Source organism: Magallana gigas, chromosome 7 (assembly GCF_963853765.1).
Source record: "Magallana gigas chromosome 7, xbMagGiga1.1, whole genome shotgun sequence".
Classification (NCBI taxonomy): domain Eukaryota; kingdom Metazoa; phylum Mollusca; class Bivalvia; order Ostreida; family Ostreidae; genus Magallana; species Magallana gigas.
Genome location: NC_088859.1, coordinates 41861024 through 41881970, shown reverse-complemented (window position 1 = coordinate 41881970; position 20947 = coordinate 41861024). Strand labels below are relative to the sequence as shown.

General features: G+C 33.5%; 1 protein-coding gene across 1 annotated transcript; it reads left to right on the top strand.

The window, feature by feature from the left end:
- The first annotated feature begins 1678 nt into the window (after positions 1-1678).
- On the top strand, positions 1679-16717 carry LOC105348481 (QRFP-like peptide receptor). Its single transcript, XM_011457924.4, has 4 exons — positions 1679-2290; positions 14978-15073; positions 15391-16082; positions 16516-16717. The coding sequence occupies exons 1-4, from the start codon at positions 2053-2055 to the stop codon at positions 16669-16671; spliced, it is 1182 nt and encodes a 393-aa protein (XP_011456226.3). The 5' UTR covers positions 1679-2052; the 3' UTR covers positions 16672-16717.
- Positions 16718-20947: the final 4230 nt, after the last annotated feature.

Here is a 20947-nt window from a genome sequence, read left to right as displayed (position 1 = left end):
AAAGATGAAGTGGTTATTATTGTATAGGTCTCCTTTATTTTGGTTTCATTGTCTCCTGATTTCATTTTTTATTTTTCTGCTGTATTCTTATTTCATATCTTTCCTGTATTTTGATAATATTTTCTCCTGATTTTCATTTCTCTCCTGTATTCTAATTTCATTTCTATACTTTATTTTGATTTTATGTCTCACATGTATACTGTAACCATTTTCTTATGCTGCATTCTGATTTCATTTTCTCCTGATTTCCTTTCTCTCTTGTATTCTGATTTCATACTTTTCTGTATCTACTGTAGTATGCTGCACTCTGATTTCATTTTCTCCTGATTTCATTTCTATGGTGCATTCTGATTTCATTTTCTTCTGATTTCCTTTCTCTCTTGTATTCTGATTTCATACTTTTCTGTATCTACTGTAGTATGCTGCACTCTGATTTCATTTTCTCCTGATTTCATTTCTATGCTGCATTCTGATTTCATTTTCTTCTGATTTCCTTTCTCTCTTGTATTCAGATTTCATATCTTTTCTGTATCTACTGTAGTATGCTGCACTCTGATTTCATTTTCTCCTGATTTCATTTCTATGCTGCATTCTGAGTTCATTTTCTCCTGATTTCATTTCTAAGCTGCATTCTGATTTCATTTTCTCCTGATTTCATTTCTTTGGTGCATTCTGATTTCATTTTCTTCTGATTTCCTTTCTCTCTTGTATTCTGATTTCATACTTTTCTGTATCTACTGTAGTATGCTGCACTCTGATTTCAGTTTCTCCTGATTTCATTTCTATGCTGCATTCTGATTTCTTTTTCTCCTGATTTCATTTCTAAGCTGCATTCTGATTTCATTTTCTCCTGATTTCATTTCTATGGTGCATTCTGAGTTCATTTTCTCCTGATTTCCTTTCTCTCTTGTATTCTGATTTCATACTTTTCTGTATCTACTGTAGTATGCTGCACTCTGATTTCATTTTCTCCTGATTTCATTTCTATGCTGCATTCTGATTTCATTTTCTTCTGATTTCCTTTCTCTCTTGTATTCAGATTTCATATCTTTTCTGTATCTACTGTAGTATGCTGCACTCTGATTTCATTTTCTCCTGATTTCATTTCTATGCTGCATTCTGAGTTCATTTTCTCCTGATTTCATTTCTAAGCTGCATTCTGATTTCATTTTCTCCTGATTTCATTTCTTTGGTGCATTCTGATTTCATTTTCTTCTGATTTCCTTTCTCTCTTGTATTCTGATTTCATACTTTTCTGTATCTACTGTAGTATGCTGCACTCTGATTTCAGTTTCTCCTGATTTCATTTCTATGCTGCATTCTGATTTCTTTTTCTCCTGATTTCATTTCTAAGCTGCATTCTGATTTCATTTTCTCCTGATTTCATTTCTATGGTGCATTCTGAGTTCATTTTCTCCTGATTTCTTTTCTCTCTTGTATTCTGATTTCATACTTTTCTGTATCTACTGTAGTATGCTGCACTCTGATTTCATTTTCTCCTGATTTCATTTCTATGCTGCATTCTGATTTCATTTTCTTCTGATTTCCTTTCTCTCTTGTATTCTGATTTCATATCTTTTCTGTATCTACTGTAGTTTGATTCATTTCTCTCCAGAATTTGAGATTTATTCCTGTATTCTGATATCATTTTTCTACCATTCTGTGACGGAATCAGGTGTTCGGACTGTTAAACAGCGCTGCTAATCATCTGCCTTGGGCGCCAGATAATAATGGCTATACAAGTTTGCTTAATGAGTTATCATGAAGAGCAAAACAATTCGGGTTGAGTTGTAATTTGTTTATTATGCTTTATCAATGTGATTAGCGACGCTATCATGTATTGATAGTTTTAGCCGCTAACTCTTCGAGCGCTGAGCAGAGCAGTAAGAAGACTCGCTCGCATCACTTCACCGTTATTTCCCGAGATCGACTTCGAGAAGAAAGTTTAAAGAAAAAAAATCTATCGCTTCAAATGCTTTAGTCTTTATGACAGGTTTCCGTGATGTATTGCCATTGATTCCAGCCAGTCGTCTCTTTTATTTTTAATTCATCATGGAGAATTTCACCGATACTGACGAGGAGCTGTTGAGATTTTTTGAGGAGTACAAGAATTCCCTGTACACTTATGACCACCCGGAAAAAATTGCCCTCATTTCAATGTATGTGATTATATTCGTATTGGCCCTGGTGGGGAATTCCCTTATTCTACTTATGGTGTGCTTAAAAAGAAGTACCCGGAAAAACATCACAAATTTCTTCCTCGTCAATTTAGCAGTGGCGGATCTATTGGGTGAGTACTTTTAAACAAATTGTTTTGATCTATTTAGTGGGTACTTTTAAATAAATTGTTTTGGAAATTACTCTCAGCGTTAAATTCAAATAGATATTCTAATTCTATATTTTCAAGACGTTCGTTAATTGTTAAATGATAAAATGCATATATTCTAGTGTTATAGAAAAAGTGATTTAATGGATGTATAAAATCAAGACATTAGATATCTCATAACAAAAACGCAGCAAAGACCCATCTCCTTTATTCGCCTTCAGAATCAATCGTCCAGGAGTATGTATATTGGTATCACTTTTCACTCGTCGCGAGGAATATTATTAACTTAATTAGGTTTATCACTGTATGCAGTTTTCGTTGAGGATGATTAAATAATGTGATTTTCCCCCCACACATTGTATATTGATTACATATCTTTCCTAAATTACCGTAGTTTTATATGACTTGTAGATTTTCCTTTGCAAATTTCATGTACGAATATTAAAAATTTCAGAAGGTTTTGAAACAATTGAATATTCCTTTATTCTCCAGTAAAATCGCCTTGATATCTGAACAGCTATATAAGATGTATCGATTCTTATTGAGATATATTAAATGATGCTAAGAAATATCAGGTAGGTATGTATCGAGCAGATTATATACACTGAAAAGCTTGTCCGTTGTAAAATTCCAGAAGATTCTGCACTTCTTACCAGTTAGAGGACGAAAATGTGCTTTAAGCATTCACCTCAAAAACATCTCGAGGAACCTCTCTCGAGAATATACATTTTTGACCCTGTTGCTGCCCTAACATCATTTCTCGAAATTAATTATTCATATATACAAGTAGTGGAAAGTAATTGCGGGATAAGTTATCTGTTTATTGGATTAAATTCGGCATATCGTTATTGAGTTAATCATTAATCCGTTCCTTACACTCATCGTAATGGCATCGAGACATGCATGGAATATCTGCTACCGTCAACCTGATACAATTAGCGATCGTAAAACCCATGTCCCTATTGAAATAGAAGCACATCGTAATGTAGAAGTTATTATGAATTGCAAGAAAGGGCTATTCGATACATTCTGCCATCGGAAGCACATTTTTACAAAGGGAATTAGATTTACTAGTTGTAAGAAATCATATTTTTTTCTGGAGTGGTGTATGGACAAAGAAGGAAATACTTTGATGACGTTTGCACGCAGATTATTGGATTAAAAACATTCTGAAAAGCCCGGGAAGAGAAATCAGCTTCAATAAAACAAGACTTGGCTAAAAGCAAATCATACATCTATACATAAGCTATACCTATATATCTATACTTGAACGTACTTACAACTGTTGGAGGCGAAAATGATTGAAATATGTTTCCACATTACCGAGACGATAACAAAATTAATTTATAATTTTTCCAAAATTGAAAGAGTGCCCTGGTCGCAATCTCTTACTTTTGATACATATCTGTTTGTTTCCTAACCGAATCATTGCCCTTCTTAATACTTCAGTTGTGACTTTAACCCCCTTTGATAGTTCTCAATGCAATTCTCAATTTCACACCATCAGTAAAAGCTTACATCAGTAGACAGCAACCGTTTAAAAAATATTTAAAAATGTATTTTGTATACGCATTAAAACTCACCAACTGAACAGACATTTGACAAAGTCTCCAGAGGAATAGTTGTCATGATGTGGGGGTGAATGGTAAAAAAAAAACCAAAACATGGCATTTATACCTTATTTTTACATTTTCATCTGATTATATAATGATTTTATATTATCATAAACATGTAATTGAAAATATTGTCATTAACTAATCTTTATGTACATCCAAATTTGACCAGTGCCTCAACACGATAAAATTTAAGTCGATTGATGGTTGAAATCATTTCATACCTCGTACCAAACATCGGACTATCGCAAAACCTTTAAGGGCCACGGGAAATGTCGATATATATATCTTGTTACTTATATTGCAAACACGACGTGACCAAAAATAACGCGTGATTGGTATCACACGAGTCTGTCTGATCAACATGCGACAAAGCTCGGCGACTTTTTATGCTGAAAAGGATGTTGTGATTCTCCCGGTTTTTTCTGGTTTGTTTCTTTTGGTTGTCTTCTGTGAGGTGTCAATTTTCTTTATGAGAAAGGACAATCTTTGTCGCGCCAATACTTCATTACAATATGGTGATTCCCACAGGTTTTGTCACCGAATCATCGTCTAGTTTTTATAGCAAAGTCGAACGTGTTTCTAAGTTGAACAATTTGATGTCTCAAGCATCAGTTACACGATAACAGTTTGGCATGTTCGCGGAATGGTTCGCAATCAAGTCATGACAACGGATGACCAATTTTCGTCAGTTGTTGAGAATAACCAAGGCTGTTGTCAATCAATTTGTGAACTTTAATCCTAGAAAGATAAGAGAGCTAATGATATTCTTTGGAATTTCTCGATTAATCCTTCACGTAAAACAAAAACCATTCATTTTAAAATGTCAGAGATTATGAGCAAATAGTTCTTATAATTGACAACGCCATTTCATAAGTGTTACGTATTTTAAACATGGAAATCCCGTGACGATGAATTGAAAGCTTATTAGTTTTTATTTACATGCATTTAAAACTTAAATCAGTTCATTTCTTTCATTTTAAAACAGAGTATTATTTTCCCGAATAAAATGTATTTCAACAAAATGGATATCATGCCGTTCTCTTATTGACAAAGAAATTTATGATGACCAACGATTAATGATAAATACCATTTTCTTCTATGCTTTACCGAAAAAAGATGTTTTGGTTACCTTTAAAGATATATGCATGTATCTATATTTATTTTTGAACGGGATATTTTATATAAACCCGTATAATATTCATAGAATACAGCCACGCAGCTACTAGATATACAATACTAGCAGCACTTGGTCAGTAAACTCTATGCAGGCCAAGCGAAGGCATCGGTACTCAGTTTGTTGTTTTCTTCTTCATGCTATCGGTCATGTCGATTCAGGAACAGTTAAACAGAAAGATATTAAAAAACAACCACTGTTAATTACAAAGAAACATCTTTCAAATGGAAAAAATGTTTATTGCTCCATCTTTCTCTGTTGGTCTTCTGGTACCCTTTTTTGCAGAATTGTCACGTGTTTGTGTCGTTAGTCTTTTCATGATCTTTATGTGTGTGTTTGTCTGGTTCCTTTAATTGTCTAGTCGGTAATGTTGATGTATCTACATTCATAAATATCTTAGAAGGTCCTAGACTCTTACAGCAACTCTTATCTCTACACTGATTTTGGTATATTAACACGTTTGTTTTGATGTCCTTGATTGTCTGATCGACCAGACGCCAATATTTGGTCACTTATGCATAGTTTTAATGGATCTAGTTTACGTAAAACCTTGACTCGGGTTGACCTTTGACGAGAGGATACTGACCCTCAGGCATCTGATTATTAAAACAGTCGTTTACTGGGTGTATCATTAAAGAAATATGCTTTAAATATTCTGTCATTCATTCTCTGTCGATGATGCTAATTTTCATTCTTAGCAACAGTTATCAGCAGGAAAACATTCTCTTTTCATAAAAAGAAACAAAAAAGCTGCGTGTCTCTTCAAACGTTTTGATATTCTAGCTTCTTGCTATCTTTTTCCATATCGTAAATTCTAAAGGATCCAAACAAATGGAAAATGCATTTCGGAAACCTTCGAAATGGAGACACGTGATGTATTATGCATCGGTAACTGAAGCTGTACGGGAAACATAACAGGACTTGTGTCAATCAAGGGTCAGAAACTCATAAAAAAAAACCCCAAAACCACTCAATAAAGTAGTCAGACCAATGATCGATAGCATACGGACATCAGCAGATGGTTTCTTTTTATGAAGACGACCACTCGTAAATATTTTGTCTCTTGCAAACGACGGAACTTGATATCAGCATGAAAAAAATTACGATTTGTTGAGAGTATTTGTTAATGATATGGTGAACAGTAGAATCTGTGTTCTTTAACCGGTTTACCTTAAACACCCCCGGGTCCGGATGCTGGGACGTGTGTATGAATGCTAAACAGGAGCCAGGTCCCCTGAAGTCAAGTAGTAGTAGGCAAACATTCGATTAAGGCTTCTACCAAAGGTCGTAGGCCTTAGGGTGAGGACGATGTTTATATGCGCAGCCTGAAAGTGATAAGGAAAGAAATGTTTAATGGGTATTCGTGGAAATCATGATCGATGATTATTACGAGTTGGAATTTCTTGTTTCTTTTTTTTCTTGCTTTGGTTTTCAATACTGTTTTTGAAGACAATGTATTTTGACGACACAAAAAGAACATGGCAAAGTAAGCGGATTAAGTTCCTATAGTGGAATAAAAACTAAAAAGAAAATTAGGAGCTATATTATATCTTATATTTCTTTTTAAAATCTATTTTCATGCAGTAATATACTAGTATATATCAAATATATACATTTTACGATTTGATAAGTTGAGTATCTGATTTTATTTATGCAAACTAATATCTTCATAGCAGTAGTCCCAAATCTTCACTTAACTTTATTTTTAAACATTTCTAATCTTTTTATAAATGTAATAGCATTACGTAAATTAAAACAATATATACTGAATACTGAATAGTGTTTATGTTTTTTACCCTATATAGATTGTTGTTGATAGACTGACTTAAGAACAAGCTTTAGAAACGAGCGTAGTCTAAAAATACCGACCTTTATAGCTGGGGTTCAATGACAACAAAAGCATTCCAATTATTTGGTTTTCTTCGTGTCTGTTGAAAAAGACCCCATCTATTGTAATATACATGTAATCAGAATTTTTTATTTTGCGTGCTTTCATCAAAACTTCGAAAGTTCACTCTTAAAAAACTCTAGCTGTGACGAAATACGATAATCAAATTAACCCCAAAGTCGTTATTGGAGAGAACATATCTCCTAAAATGTTTCAAACGAAAAAGTTGTGTGAATAACATGCCTTAATTGGCCATTGCTTTAAGGATGTTGTTTACTCAGGGTTTGAGTTGTCAACTTCGAATAGTTAAAAAGTTTAATGCCATGAGTAAAATTTGTTATAAACACAAAAAGTATTTATGAAATGAATTGTTATTGACATTACATTCGATATCTTTACTATATTATGAAACGAGGCTCAAACAAAAATAGACCTAGGCCTAGAGCAAATCAGAGGAAATTTAGCTAAATTTTTCAGATTTTGTTTTCGCTAAAACATTTTGGTAGTACTTTAAAATTAAAAGTCAAGATTTTAGTCAATATAATTTTGAATTTTTTGGTTGGTTTTTATCTTACAATATGATTGTATGGCACGCGATGCAAAAATGTTGAAAAATGCTTAAAAAAGATAAAAATCACTATATCTCTAAAAATTTTGGTCACTGACCTAACACAAATTTTATGCCAGCAGAAGAAGGTCAAAAGAAGTACATATGTAGATTAATACTATAAATGTTTTAGTATTATCATAATTCAGTTGTCTACAGCCGAGGTTGTAGGTTTGGTCACTGTTGGGCTTTTACCACAGTTCGAACGCTTAATTAATATACGACTTTATTGATGAACAACTTGAGTAAATACTGTTTTCATTGCGTTCGGGTTTCGTTGTAAAAGTTGTAATTCTCCTCATACATTTCCACACGGAATTTGTAATCTGTCAAATCTAGACCAAAAATGCCGATAGTAAACGCCAAAACTCCAATGTTTTCTGTTTATTTCTGAGCGTCCTCAATCCCCGATCTCTTGTGGGATAGGCAGCGTTCTGCTTGAATAAGAACGATTCCATTTTTGCGTGAAATCTGACTGTAAATTTAATTAGACGTATTGCTCTAGACGGGTGTTGGTTGTTGATTTGCAGAAAGACATTGACTGTCCTAAAGTCCTATTGACGGTTTACGCAACATCAACCATCACTGTGTTATAGCACTTTGTGTTATTCCAAAACATCATCTATTGTGATTTAATCTCTGATGAGGAGTAACCATGTTGGAATTATGTTTCTCTCTTCATGTACCAATGCATTTCAACATCAAGTACAGCGTATGAAAGATCCACTCCACAGACTATACACGCTCACTGCTTTTTCTATCATTTACGCTGGAATGAATATTGGAGTTCTTGGTATAGCTGTTGTGTATCTTAACTTTCATACAGAATTGATATGGTTCCATAGATTGTGAAAAAAGACAACAAGCAGCAAAAATCAAACAAGATGTTTTTGCAAAAATAATTTTGATATTATACATGTAGTTCATTAAAATGGTCATGAATTGAATAATCTTCAAAAGTGTAATTAAATTTTGATCAGTATCGACCTTAACAGTACGACACATGTATAAAAAGCTAATGTACAATGTGTATAAATAACTGACACAAGTCAACATGTATGGCTTGTACTCTAGATTTTTTGACTGTATGTATCTGGCTTTCCTGGACCAGAAAACGATGATTGGGCATAAAGGTTCCATTTGCCGTGTAATTATTGACTTGCCCACCCGCTGAATCAATACTCCATATACCACTCAGGTACAATGTAACTCCTCGGTACAAGGACACGGATCATGACTTGTGTCTTTTTGTTTTGCCGTCTTACGCCGTCTTAGAGAAATCTATGTCCTGCTGAAATTAATCCATCTTGAGGACGATTCTGATCGACCCTCGCTGTGACAGATCTAGATCAATGGTACAGAAGTACCGGTAGAATCGCAATACTGTTAAAACGAGTGAAGTCTTTGACTTTTAAATGGAGGTTACTCCGTAGTTCTTTTGTCGGTGTATAACTAATTAAGTTTACACAAGGGTCAGTTAATGAAATAAGACTTCATTTTTTCCGAGTAAATTCTCTCGCTTTTCCCCTACAAAAAGCTCTGCTTTCTTTGTCTTCATCGGTCACATGTAGAAAGGATAAGTTTCTTTCTATACTAGTAATTGCAATGAAATTGTCAAAAGTTACGAGAAGATGGGGGAACAAGATAGCGCAAATTCCTATTTGGTTTAGTCGTAAAATACCATTTTCAAACTAAATATACTTGATAATGTTATAATACAAGTTTAAAAAGGCCCAATCGTTAACTATATTAAGTTTTAAATATTTTAACAAACGATAAGAAAAAAAATCTAAAGTTTTGGTGGTATCGAACCCACAACCTAAAAACTCGAATTCTATAATGGTATCTTATGTCTGGTGCTCTAACCACTGAGCCATTTCAGTCACAGAAAACTCCATTGGAAAATGCTATATTCGAATACAACCACGAATTTACGGACTTGTATTATTTTTCTAAATGGTTCAAATGTTGCGATACAAAATGACATTTTTTAAGTATAGTGGGTCATCTCTCCGCGTTTTCGTTGTTTGATATCAGTTTGATTTTCTTTAAACCTTATACAGACTATGGAGCTCAGACCCACTCTATAAAAGAAAAGGCATTGAAGTTCTAAAAATGATACTATTTGGAGGTTTTGACACGCATACACCAGTTTAAATCAACCTATTCCAAATATTTAACATATTTAAGGGTTATAAATCGATGTAATGGTAAATATACATTATTTTCAATTATTAAGAAAGAAATTATGAGATTTGTTGATATTTTAATTTTATAGTATCTTATCTATCCTCATATAGGCAGTTTACACGCCTTATTCACCCATCTTCATTATTAAGAGGTACATCGTCTTTACCTATTATTTCGCCTCAACTAATCCGGTTTTGTTTGGGACATATAGAAAATAGCTAATATGCAAAAAAAAAAAGTTGGATGACTATTAGAACCCCTTAAACCAAAGAAATACAATGAATATTATGTTCTACAGGTATTGTAGCAACCGTTTACATTGAATTTTAAATATTTGTTTAACGTGGTCTTCGTACTAAAAATTAGACAATTATATCAATTAGTGACTTTTCTAATACAACCAAATATATAGCCACCTAAATTGAAAAGGCATCCAATTAAAGTGTTCTATGCGCGGCCTAGTAGTAACGCGTAAGTCGTTTTGATTTTGCGGTCGCTGGGTCGATTCCATCAAGTAGTTTTTTTTTCTTTTCAGCATTAGAAGAATAGCGATTTTCAATTACATATATTTACATTTACTTTCTTTCCCTCTATTAAATTGCATTGATTTATTTGAGTGATATTTACGCATAACACAGAAGACCCAATCACCAAATCTGGTGCGTATGAATACAGTCTTCCTTTAGTATTTCTCGAAGAACATGACTCACTCTCCTCGCGACTTCAAGCCAGATCACGACCTGATATTATACTTACGCTGATAAATACTTCTTGATGTAAACATATTTTAACAGTAAAATGAATTCAATTGATTTATTTATTAGAATACCAAAAGTAAATTCATCAAATTACAGAATGAACAAAAAAATTCTCTCATAAGTTATCAAATCTCTGTGCACTATTTTTGTCAGCATGATTCGGCTGTTCCGATGGCTCTTCCGTTTATTGCACATTACTCGTTGAGTAAGGCAGAGATTTAAAAAAATAAATCATGTTTTCGGAAAGATAATTAATGTCAAAAAACGTAAATATAAGCATTGAATCATCATTTTTTGAAAGATGTGGTCTCATAACTGCAACGGTGTGTGCAAACAAATTTTCATAACGCGCTAGCGCGCGTTATTCAATTTGTATGCACACACCGTTGCAGTTATGAGACCACATCTTTCAAAAAACAATGATTCAATGCTTAAGTATCTAATCTGCTGGGTTTTTTTTTTAATTCTCTTGTTTATTAATTCTAAGAATGAGCACACCCAATATAAACTTATCTGTTCAATAACACTATACTCTATTTATACTTAATTCATTTTATTTTGCTGGAATTATCAAGGTCCAGAATATCAACTGTCTTTATAGACGCAGTTTTATATATATATATATTTCTCACGTTTCCTTCAAATTAGTGGTTACAGACACCATTATTAAATAGGGTACCTAGGTATTGCGACAGTTACCTATATCTATTTTAGTAACATGTACTTTCCGTTCAAAACACAGGTGTAGGCGAAATGATGGGAAAATGCGCATACCTCTTTGTAAATTTAAAGTTTGCATAGTTATGTGAACAGTTTCTTCCTACATTGTTGGTTTATTAAATTAGTTTTTTTTAATAATAAAAAACACGTTGGTAAAGTTATTGCTGAAGAATGTCAGAAAACACTAAAATCTTCAGAAAAATAAACGATAAGATTGATTCATCTTTCGGACGATATTGTTTTTATCTAAAAATACCCAAGGTAGTCATACATATATAAAAGATATTATGAGCTTTTTAAGAGTTTGACCAAGGGCCATAAAAAAGGCTTTATATTAAATTTTTCCTTTTCAAAACTCTATGACGCAAACGTCTTTTTTTTTATTATGGAACGTGGGGATTAGACAGCGTCGATTTATGGTTGACTTAGTATCCTAATGTACATCATCTGATTGATCAAAGCTAACTCCCATGTATAGAGAGTTCTCTCCTCGTAGATGACCTCTCTTGAATTAACTATCATTTTCTTATAGTTCTAGTGAGATAACGAGGGTCCTCTTAATTTTGATAAATATTCTTCATTGTGTAGCAATATCAACCTATCGTACGTAAAAACTGTCAGTTCTTCACTTCAAGTCATATTACTTTAAAGAAACATTTTTTTTAATTCATACATTTATGTCAATGTTCAGTTTTAAATGATGGTAAAATGATGATCTATTCAATATGACTGCAGGCGGTTAAGGCTTCATTTCATCATTCGTATCAAAAACACCATCAACTATCATGTACTCAAAAATATGTATTATTCACGTTGTTCAACATCCCCTCAAAATATTTTTTTTTCGCTGAGTTCCCCTAGGTAATATATCCCCTTCGTCAAAAGAGGTGTTCATTTGTTCCCAATATCTTCAGTTGTATATATTCTAAATAAAAAAAGCCTTATTGAAATAAACAAAATCATTAAAAATCTATATTGTCAGTTTCGTTGTTAATCAATAAATCGTTACCAGATTACTATGCAAATAATTTTTAAAATACTGACTTTAAATACTATTTACACCCTGTATTATATTTCTGTACAGATTTGAGATGAGGGTTTTTTGGGGGGATGAATGATGATATTGCTTTAAAAAAATTGGGATGAACCAAGCAAAAACAGCCGTCGTTTTGCTATGTACAGGTCATTAAAGGAGGAAAATGAATGGTTGAAACCTCTTTGTACAGAACTCCCTTGATGTCAGAGCTCAGGTGTGTGCGTAGAGTTTAGTGAGTACACTTTTCTCTAGGTTGAATAAAAACTAATCATTCACAAAGAAGATGAAGATGAAAAACAAACGCGAATTTCTAATTAATTTTTTTCGAATTGTAATGTCACAAGTCAGCAATTATGAGAGCAAGTAGCAATTGATGAGGATCAAATATCAAGCTCAAGGTGATGGAATTTTTTCGATTCAAAAATGTCAAAACAATTTTTTCGAGTGCGTTGGCAACTAATAAAACTAACAATAGTGTATAAATTGCCATGAAGATTTCCAGTGATTTTATACAGGGTTTTTCCTGCAATAGTCTTCTACTGAAATGTTTACCTTTTACCGTGTTTTGCCTCTTGTGTACTATTATGGAGCAAATACAAACATGTATTTCAATAAAAGTTATTTATTAGAAATGTTTTGGCGTCTTTTAAATTTTTAGATTTTATTAAGCTCAGTAAAAACTGTTGAAACTAAAACTGAAAAGCACAAAAATTCTTCAGCAAAACTATTCAATCTCTTTGAACAAGAAAATTTACAAAGAATGCAAGAATAAATACAAAACTCAAAGCACAGCTCATCTATTATTTTAATGGAGTGTATTTTATGAGTCACAAATGTCCCGAACACTCGGGAAAAAACAAACAAAATCAGGAACATTCAAGAACTTCGTTTTCTATAATATATAAATTAGGGCACTAATAAAATAATCTCGACATACCACGACGAAAACGATTTTTCCCAAAACTGTTAACATAAGTGCGCAGTTTGTAACGTGAACGGTTGCTTTGCCAGCGTGCTCGGTAATTTCTAATTATTTTTTAACCAAAATAGACTAAATGGCTTGATTATATGTTTAATTTTTAACACAGTTTATATTTATAGTAGCCGGTTTTGTAATTGTTTCATTATTTGGCAGATCCTTTCATGAACGTTTTAAACTTCAACCATCTATAGGCTGTATCATTCAGACTGTTACATGAAGCAAGAACAACTGTTCAAGTTTTATATTCCAAGAGACAAATATCTCATAGGTTATACATGTGAACAATGGGTGTATATAAACATATGAAATACAGTAAGTTAGCAACATACAAAGTGTACATAATCAAATTTGATTATTCCCATTAAGAGAATTCGATGCTTGTTTGCATAATATGGATATTTCCCTAAATTACACCGTTCTTTAGTATTAGAAGTATATAGTAACTGTGTGACTTTATAGGCGCTTGGTTTTCGGGAGTAGTATTCTTAAATATACTTTTCTCTTAAACTACGAAATGATGGACAAATAAGTAAAAGATGGAATTCATTTTCAATCTTATTTAAGTTGAAATAGTAACATTTTCGACACTCACGTGTTATAAATCATCATACCTCCCTGTTTCAATCTTTAATTCATGTGAATACATACTGATACTCAGTAATTTGTTAGGGCCTGTATATTGAAGGTGAAAGAACTTTCACATCAAATCATAAGTAAAGCCCGGAACTTCTCGAAGCAATCTTTCCTTTCCATGAATCCACGAGAGCACACAATTACCACCCAAGTTAATGATGAAAAGAAGCCGTACAATTATTAAGCGTTTAGTCGTGTAATATCGCAATGCTTTGAGAAAATGGTATCATAGTCAAATATTCGCTGGTTGCTTGAAATATTTGTTAAAATGTTTAAATTTCTTGCAAGTTTTGCATTATACTTCCATTTTGCCTGTTTTGTTATTGAATCCTGTGTTACAACCGCTTTTGATATTTAGAGTGAAGTTCTCAAATGAAAAAAGTTTACCCTTCATTCATGAATCACGAGAGAATGGAATGCGATTCTAGAATTCATCAAAGCTAGCATTTAGAGGAAAAAACATGTTGGTCAATGAATTGATTTTGGATCGCTAGGCTGTGATTAATGACTTTGCGGTTAATCCCAAAGTCGGTATAAGGAAGGTCGTTTTAATTAGTAGTAGTTTCGGCGTCAGTTTCAGAGAGTAAAACTATGGAATAATCAGACACCACGGAAGATGAAAGAAACAATAAAAGGAGATTTTACTCAATGAGAGATGGACGAATAAATGTTAAGTACCAGATGGCTTTCAATAAAAATTGCGTTTGCTTGTCTGAAGTTTAGTGGAAATTACTTTTAATTGAAATACAACTGTGAAATGAAAGTTTTGTGTTTGATGTTAGGGGGTAATTATTTTAAGTGTTTTCTATGTAAATAAGTGGGTGTCAGAAAAGGGTTTTCAACGCTGTCATTCAAGACATTCACAGCAATAACAGCAGCCGTCAAAAATGATTGGCAAAGCATTAGAGACAAAACAGTGGTATATTCTAACTACCAAAATCTAAACATGCCATGATGTACACGCAGTTTTCAGACGTGCATATCTATTGTACGATAACATTGCTTTTTTAAGATACGTAAAGCTACTTTAAACCTTTTATTTTTCAGTGACACTGGTGTGCATACCCTTAACAGTAGGAAGGCATGTCTATACTCCATGGATGTATGGAGAGTTCCTTTGCAAAGCTATGGATTTCGTGCAAGGTGCCATTTTATCTCCTTTTGCTCTTTCTGACGGTAGCAGTATTGTACATGCGTCGGGTTTTCATAATTACAGCAAAGTATTAATTAAGCCCTTACTAAACCAGGAAAAACAGTTAAACTGTTCGATATTGGTGATTATAGCTATCTACAAGTCTTGCTCATTAATTTTGATATTATTGCAACGCGTTGCATGTGTTCATCAGACTACAATTATAACAGATAATTACAGGCAGTGAAAAAGGGGAAAAAAAGACGATAATGCAAAACGAACAACTAATGATGAACTTATTATGCTTATGTTTTCCCCGTGTTTGTAGGTGTATACGTGGAAGGCAGTGTGTTAACCATTGTATGTATGAGTGCAGAACGATACTTAGCCATCAGACACCCTATCAAAGCCAGAATCTTCTGCAACGCCTCAAAAGTCAAACAGGCAGTCGTAGTCACGTGGGTGACGTCCATAATTGTTATGTGTCCGTTGGTGATGTACAAGAGACTCAAGGACCTTCCGTCTGAACTGGACATAACGTCAATCCAATACTGCATAGAGACCTGGCCATCGAAACAGGACCAGATGATCTATAATATCTTCCTGTTGTTCATCATTTACATTATTCCCGGGCTAGTAGTTATGGTGCTTTATTCACTGATCGGTTTCAGTCTCTGTCGTAAAGACGACCGCTTGCAGCGCTCCAACTCAATGGTGAACGGTCAATACGACGATATCGTCATGGTCAACAGACGGCGCTTGGCGCGTCTCCTTATCATTCTCTCTGTGCTTTTTGCACTTAGCTGGATGCCGTACTTTCTATTGAGTTTATTCCTGTACTTAGACTTAAGTGTGGAGAGTCAGCAGATAATGAATCAAATTTACCCCTTTGCACTGCTCTTGGGACATTCCAATTGCGCCCAGAATCCAATATTGTATAGCTTCATGCATAAAGGATTTCATAAGTTTACATCGCAAATATTTCGCTGTCGATGTGATAAAGTAAACGAGGGACGACTTGTAAGTAATATTTGTAAGATCTCTGCTATTAGCAATAGCTTCTACATTTCCCCTCCACAAAGCCACTGTAAATTGAAAACCAAATGGGAATTCCGTAATTTTTATAAGTGTATACAACATTCAGATATCAATGTGTCCGCGTACAGCTGTCATCTTAAATGCGATCTAAATCCCCTGCCATTGTTCAAATATATAGCGAAACGATTCTAATTTGTTTTGCAGGGAAGTTTTCCCAGCAAAACCTGGCAATTATTTTCACAGATACAACTTTATTTTTTTTTCTAACTATCCCTCGAATTAATTCTTAAATGACATCGTCAATCAGATTGAATAGAATTCCCATTTGGACTGGACATCTTTTTTCTGAGTATTTTGGGGATATAATAGGAGATAACGGAAAGAAATAAATCATTCATTTTCTTGTTTTTCTCAGAGATATGGTGCTTCGTATTCCTCATCAAGAGAAAATGGAAACAGAACTTCAAGTCGATCCAAACGACACATGACGACCGGTGACGTCATCGCAATGTACGACTATGACCAAGCAAGCGTGAAGTCAAGACTTATACCGAGAACAAATATACGATAGTTTCATAAAATGGACATGAAGGGAAATAAAAATATTTACGTTTGTAGTGTTTTGTTTTTGTTTGTTTCTTTTAATTGGATACTTTTTATTTAATCATGATTTTCATCTTTATAGAACGTTTATATCATCATGTCATAGTAACAACAGAAAATCAAATTAAACTCTGGTTTATTTAAAAAAAAAAGGCGGAATAAAGTCTGTCTGTTTAAGAAAGGATTCGCATGCATCAAACAGTTTATTTGCCAATGAAATGGACCACTTAGAAACATTCAAGTATTCAAAACACTTCCAGGAAACACGAGTCCCACCAAAAATTGATTAAAAATGAATAATCTTATCTCAAACGTAATATTGACCTAATTCTTTTTTTTTTTATAAATATATTTATTCCATCATACATCGTATATATATGAAACAAAACAGAAGGCAATATCTGGTCAGAGGCTTTCGTGCAACATACAATCCAGAACTATATTTTTATTACAATTTTTTTTCGAAAAAATTACATTTACAAGTAAATTCAGGCTTTCATACGAGAAAAGGGGCTAATTAGTACAAAAATTCATAATATGTCACAAAGAGGACACTGATATACGTTGTAAATTACCTTGTACTGACCATACCCCACCCTTTGTTTCATAAAAGAATGATAAGTATTCAAATTCAATATTCAGAAGAATTGAATTAAATATTGAAAGTTCAACTTTAGCCTGAAAAAATAATTTTTTATTTCAGATTTACAGTTTTGTGTGACACGCGTTATCACTTGATATTCAACGATATACCAACTTTACAGAATACACAAATCCATAAATCGGAGACATGTATCAATGATATACAATTTTTATTTTCTTTCAAAGACTCGGATGCTGTGATAAGTTAACAGCCGAATGATCACCGCTGTCTTGGCATTAGGTTTGGTTGAATCCGATTGATCATTTAATGCTGTATTCAATGGAGAATTTCAATAGTAGGGATTAACATTCAATAATATCTTTGATCCAGATCTATCTGTATCCTGGGTTGAAACGCGGAAAATTATCGATGTGGTTCCGCAGCCAAATCCACCATTATGGCGGGCGACAAAGGGTAAATCGAGTATCTTTATTACCGTTATATCATTTATTACCGTTATATCATTAATATTTGACTGCAATTAAATCATAAATCAGACAGCTATATATATTTTGTCTGTATCCTTTCACAAGCCAGAAAAAAGGTTATGAATAAATCTATGAATAAATCCATACCGTTTAATCTATAACGTGTTACGTGTTTCGTTAATCGTTGAGAGGGTACGGATTAATTAAAATGAAGACACGTTTTGGCATATTGACGACTCTGCTGAAATAGAAAATACAAATGATTCACCTGGTGTATATGTAACTATGTGAGTAGAGATAAGCGATGAAATCCACGAATATTGGTCACAACGAAATATGATGATTAGTTTGAGTCCAAATTCTGATACATCTTGCTATTTAATAATATGACTTATTAACTCAGTCGAGTGATATATAACATATTTAAAAAGTATGGGTGATGTCACCTATCTGAATAAGTGATATAATCTATATTCAAATTGATATCATCACCTTTTTGAATAAGCGGTATCACCAATCCACAATGAACAGTTGATGTAAACTACTAGTATTCGATTAGTTGATACAATCTTTAAATGGATAGATAAGTGGTGTCATTTATCGGATTTGTTGATTTTGACCGGTGATATCCTTAATTTGAAGGAGTTACATTAGGATGTCTTTAATTTCAAGGAGTCACATTGTACCCCATTTACATTCTTGCTACATATCATGAAATATGGTTCCTCCTTCATTTCCAAAGCATCAACAATGAAATAGTGACCGCTTAATTGAGTAAAGAATATGATTTCAGGAAAAGGCGTCTGAGAATTTGATAACACGTTTGTCTCCATAAAGATGCTTCAGTACTGATGACGTTAGACGCTGTGTTATTTTTCAAAATCTTTACAAATGAATGCATTCTAAATTTTCATTTCCATAATTTCGTTCAGCTTTATTAAAATTAGTTTTGACATTGAATGTTATTGGTTTTTAAAGTAATTTTGACATACACTTATTATAAATTCTTGTTTTACATGCAAACATGTTTGCTTTATTATTGATTTTAACTTTGTTATTAGAATTCATGTAATGAACGACTAAATAATCCTTAAAAGTTAAAAGTACCTGCAAATGTGTGAGGTTTTTATAAAAATCATTTTGCTAAGACTCAAGTATTGTAAATCATGCTGAATCAATTAAAAACTAGGACGCTTGATCAGAGGTACAAATCCAACAACTCCAAGATGTATAGTTATTTTTCCTTTGAAATCAGACAGCTCTTGGTTTATTATCAGTGGTTATTATTTCAGATTTAGTTTAAATAGGAGATTTCACCTTTTATAATGAGTGAGATCACCTGAAATGATCTCACCTTTCTCGTAAAGTGTACATACGAGACTGGCTGTAGGAGTAAGACGATGATTGTCGTCTGCTATGAGAGATAAATTTCTCTCTAAACAATGAAATACTTTCACTGGTGATTCATGCGGGATATTAAGGTGGCGACATTAATTGCAAACAAAAATGCATGAAAAAGATGTATTTTTTCTGCAATGGTCGCTACCTTCATAACCCGCATGAAACATCAAAGAAAGCACATCATTGGTTATATTTACTTGTTTCTACTAACAAATTAATAGATTGATTGTAAAAAGTAAGTAAAATTCGCTTAATAATTGGAAATGTACATCGGTAACTGTACGTTAGCTAAATGAAACAGCCAAATCGTCTCCTATGGGAATTTCAGTCTGACATCATCATAAATATTTTGTGCAGCCCGTGACCTTTCTTAGGTCGCTGTAGGTTTCGACCAATCGATAAACGGGGCGTGTATGTTTCAGTCCTGTCAGTTTCTACAACTGTTATATAGTGCTATGAACTAACTATCAGTTTCCGTACGAAATAGAGGGAATCTTACTCGATAGATGTAAATATAACTTGATGAATTATTATCGTTCCTTTAAAAAATTGTCAAGTTATGATATTCATTTCAAATCTTGTACCGCAAGGTAAGCTAAAATTGTGAACTTTCGACTCAGGTGAGCTACATGTATAAAGAGTACGGGTTGTGGAGATGAGTTCATGTCGGCCCTATTATTAACGCACCAAGCAAAAACAAGCAAAAACCAGGAGGGATTGACTTTATTTGTCAGTAATGAGCTCATCAATAACTGTGGAAGAACTCAATCCAGCGAAGGCTTAATCGAACACTTCAATTAATATTTTAAACACGTCATAGTTTCAACTTGAATGAAGTTCGCCATAATCAGTGCAATTGTTTTACGGTTTCTGTTACCCTCAACCTTGGTACACGTGGGCAGGGTGTGAATCTTTCCTGATGTACAAAAATGGCGTGACAAGACACCAACTTTCTCTAACAAAAATTCTCACAATATTTCCTCCTCGATCCAAGAAGGCTATGAATCAATCTCCTAATATCAACTCAGATCAAATAGGTTTTTTTTTAATGATGGTAATTCATAGCTTTGCTGGCTTATGTTTCATACTCTGTCTGTCTGAAGGTTAATGCTGCAGTAATTCATATCCACATGAATTCTACAATGCAGCAGTAATTCATATCCACGTGAATACTACAAATTAAAATGCCTTTCACATAGAAATGTTAAACTAATGTTGAGCAAATTTTTCGTATTGACCCACATCTGTGCAAATTAGTAGCGCATTTCAAATTTTCTAAGAAATCTTAGATGATGCGATCTCATGAAGCACGTCCATAAATTCACTTTGTTCTGCTTATCTTAATTCTGACACTAGATCGGACATTTTGATCAATACCCATTAATCCTAAGAAGATAAATGTTTCCGAGTGTTAATTAATTTAGCTGACAAAATTGTGTCGCCAGTTCCTCTTCCTTCTATCCTTGCATTCCATCGGTGGACGTCAAGTGCTGGAATTTCCGCCAACCTCTCTCGCTGTTTATTTAGGTATAATGGACGAATGGTTTACATGGTGACCATATCTACTATACATACATAAGAATAAACATTTATTGTAATCGCATTAACATGATACCAGAAGCCCAGAAGTGTAGCTGAAGGGCAACCTACATATAGTATATGTAAACCAGAAGTTTACGAGGTTCATGATTACGAGACAATACTTTAAATATACACCATTTCCCTTCCAAAAATTGATGGCAAATTTGTAAATATCAACACTTGTAATTGCA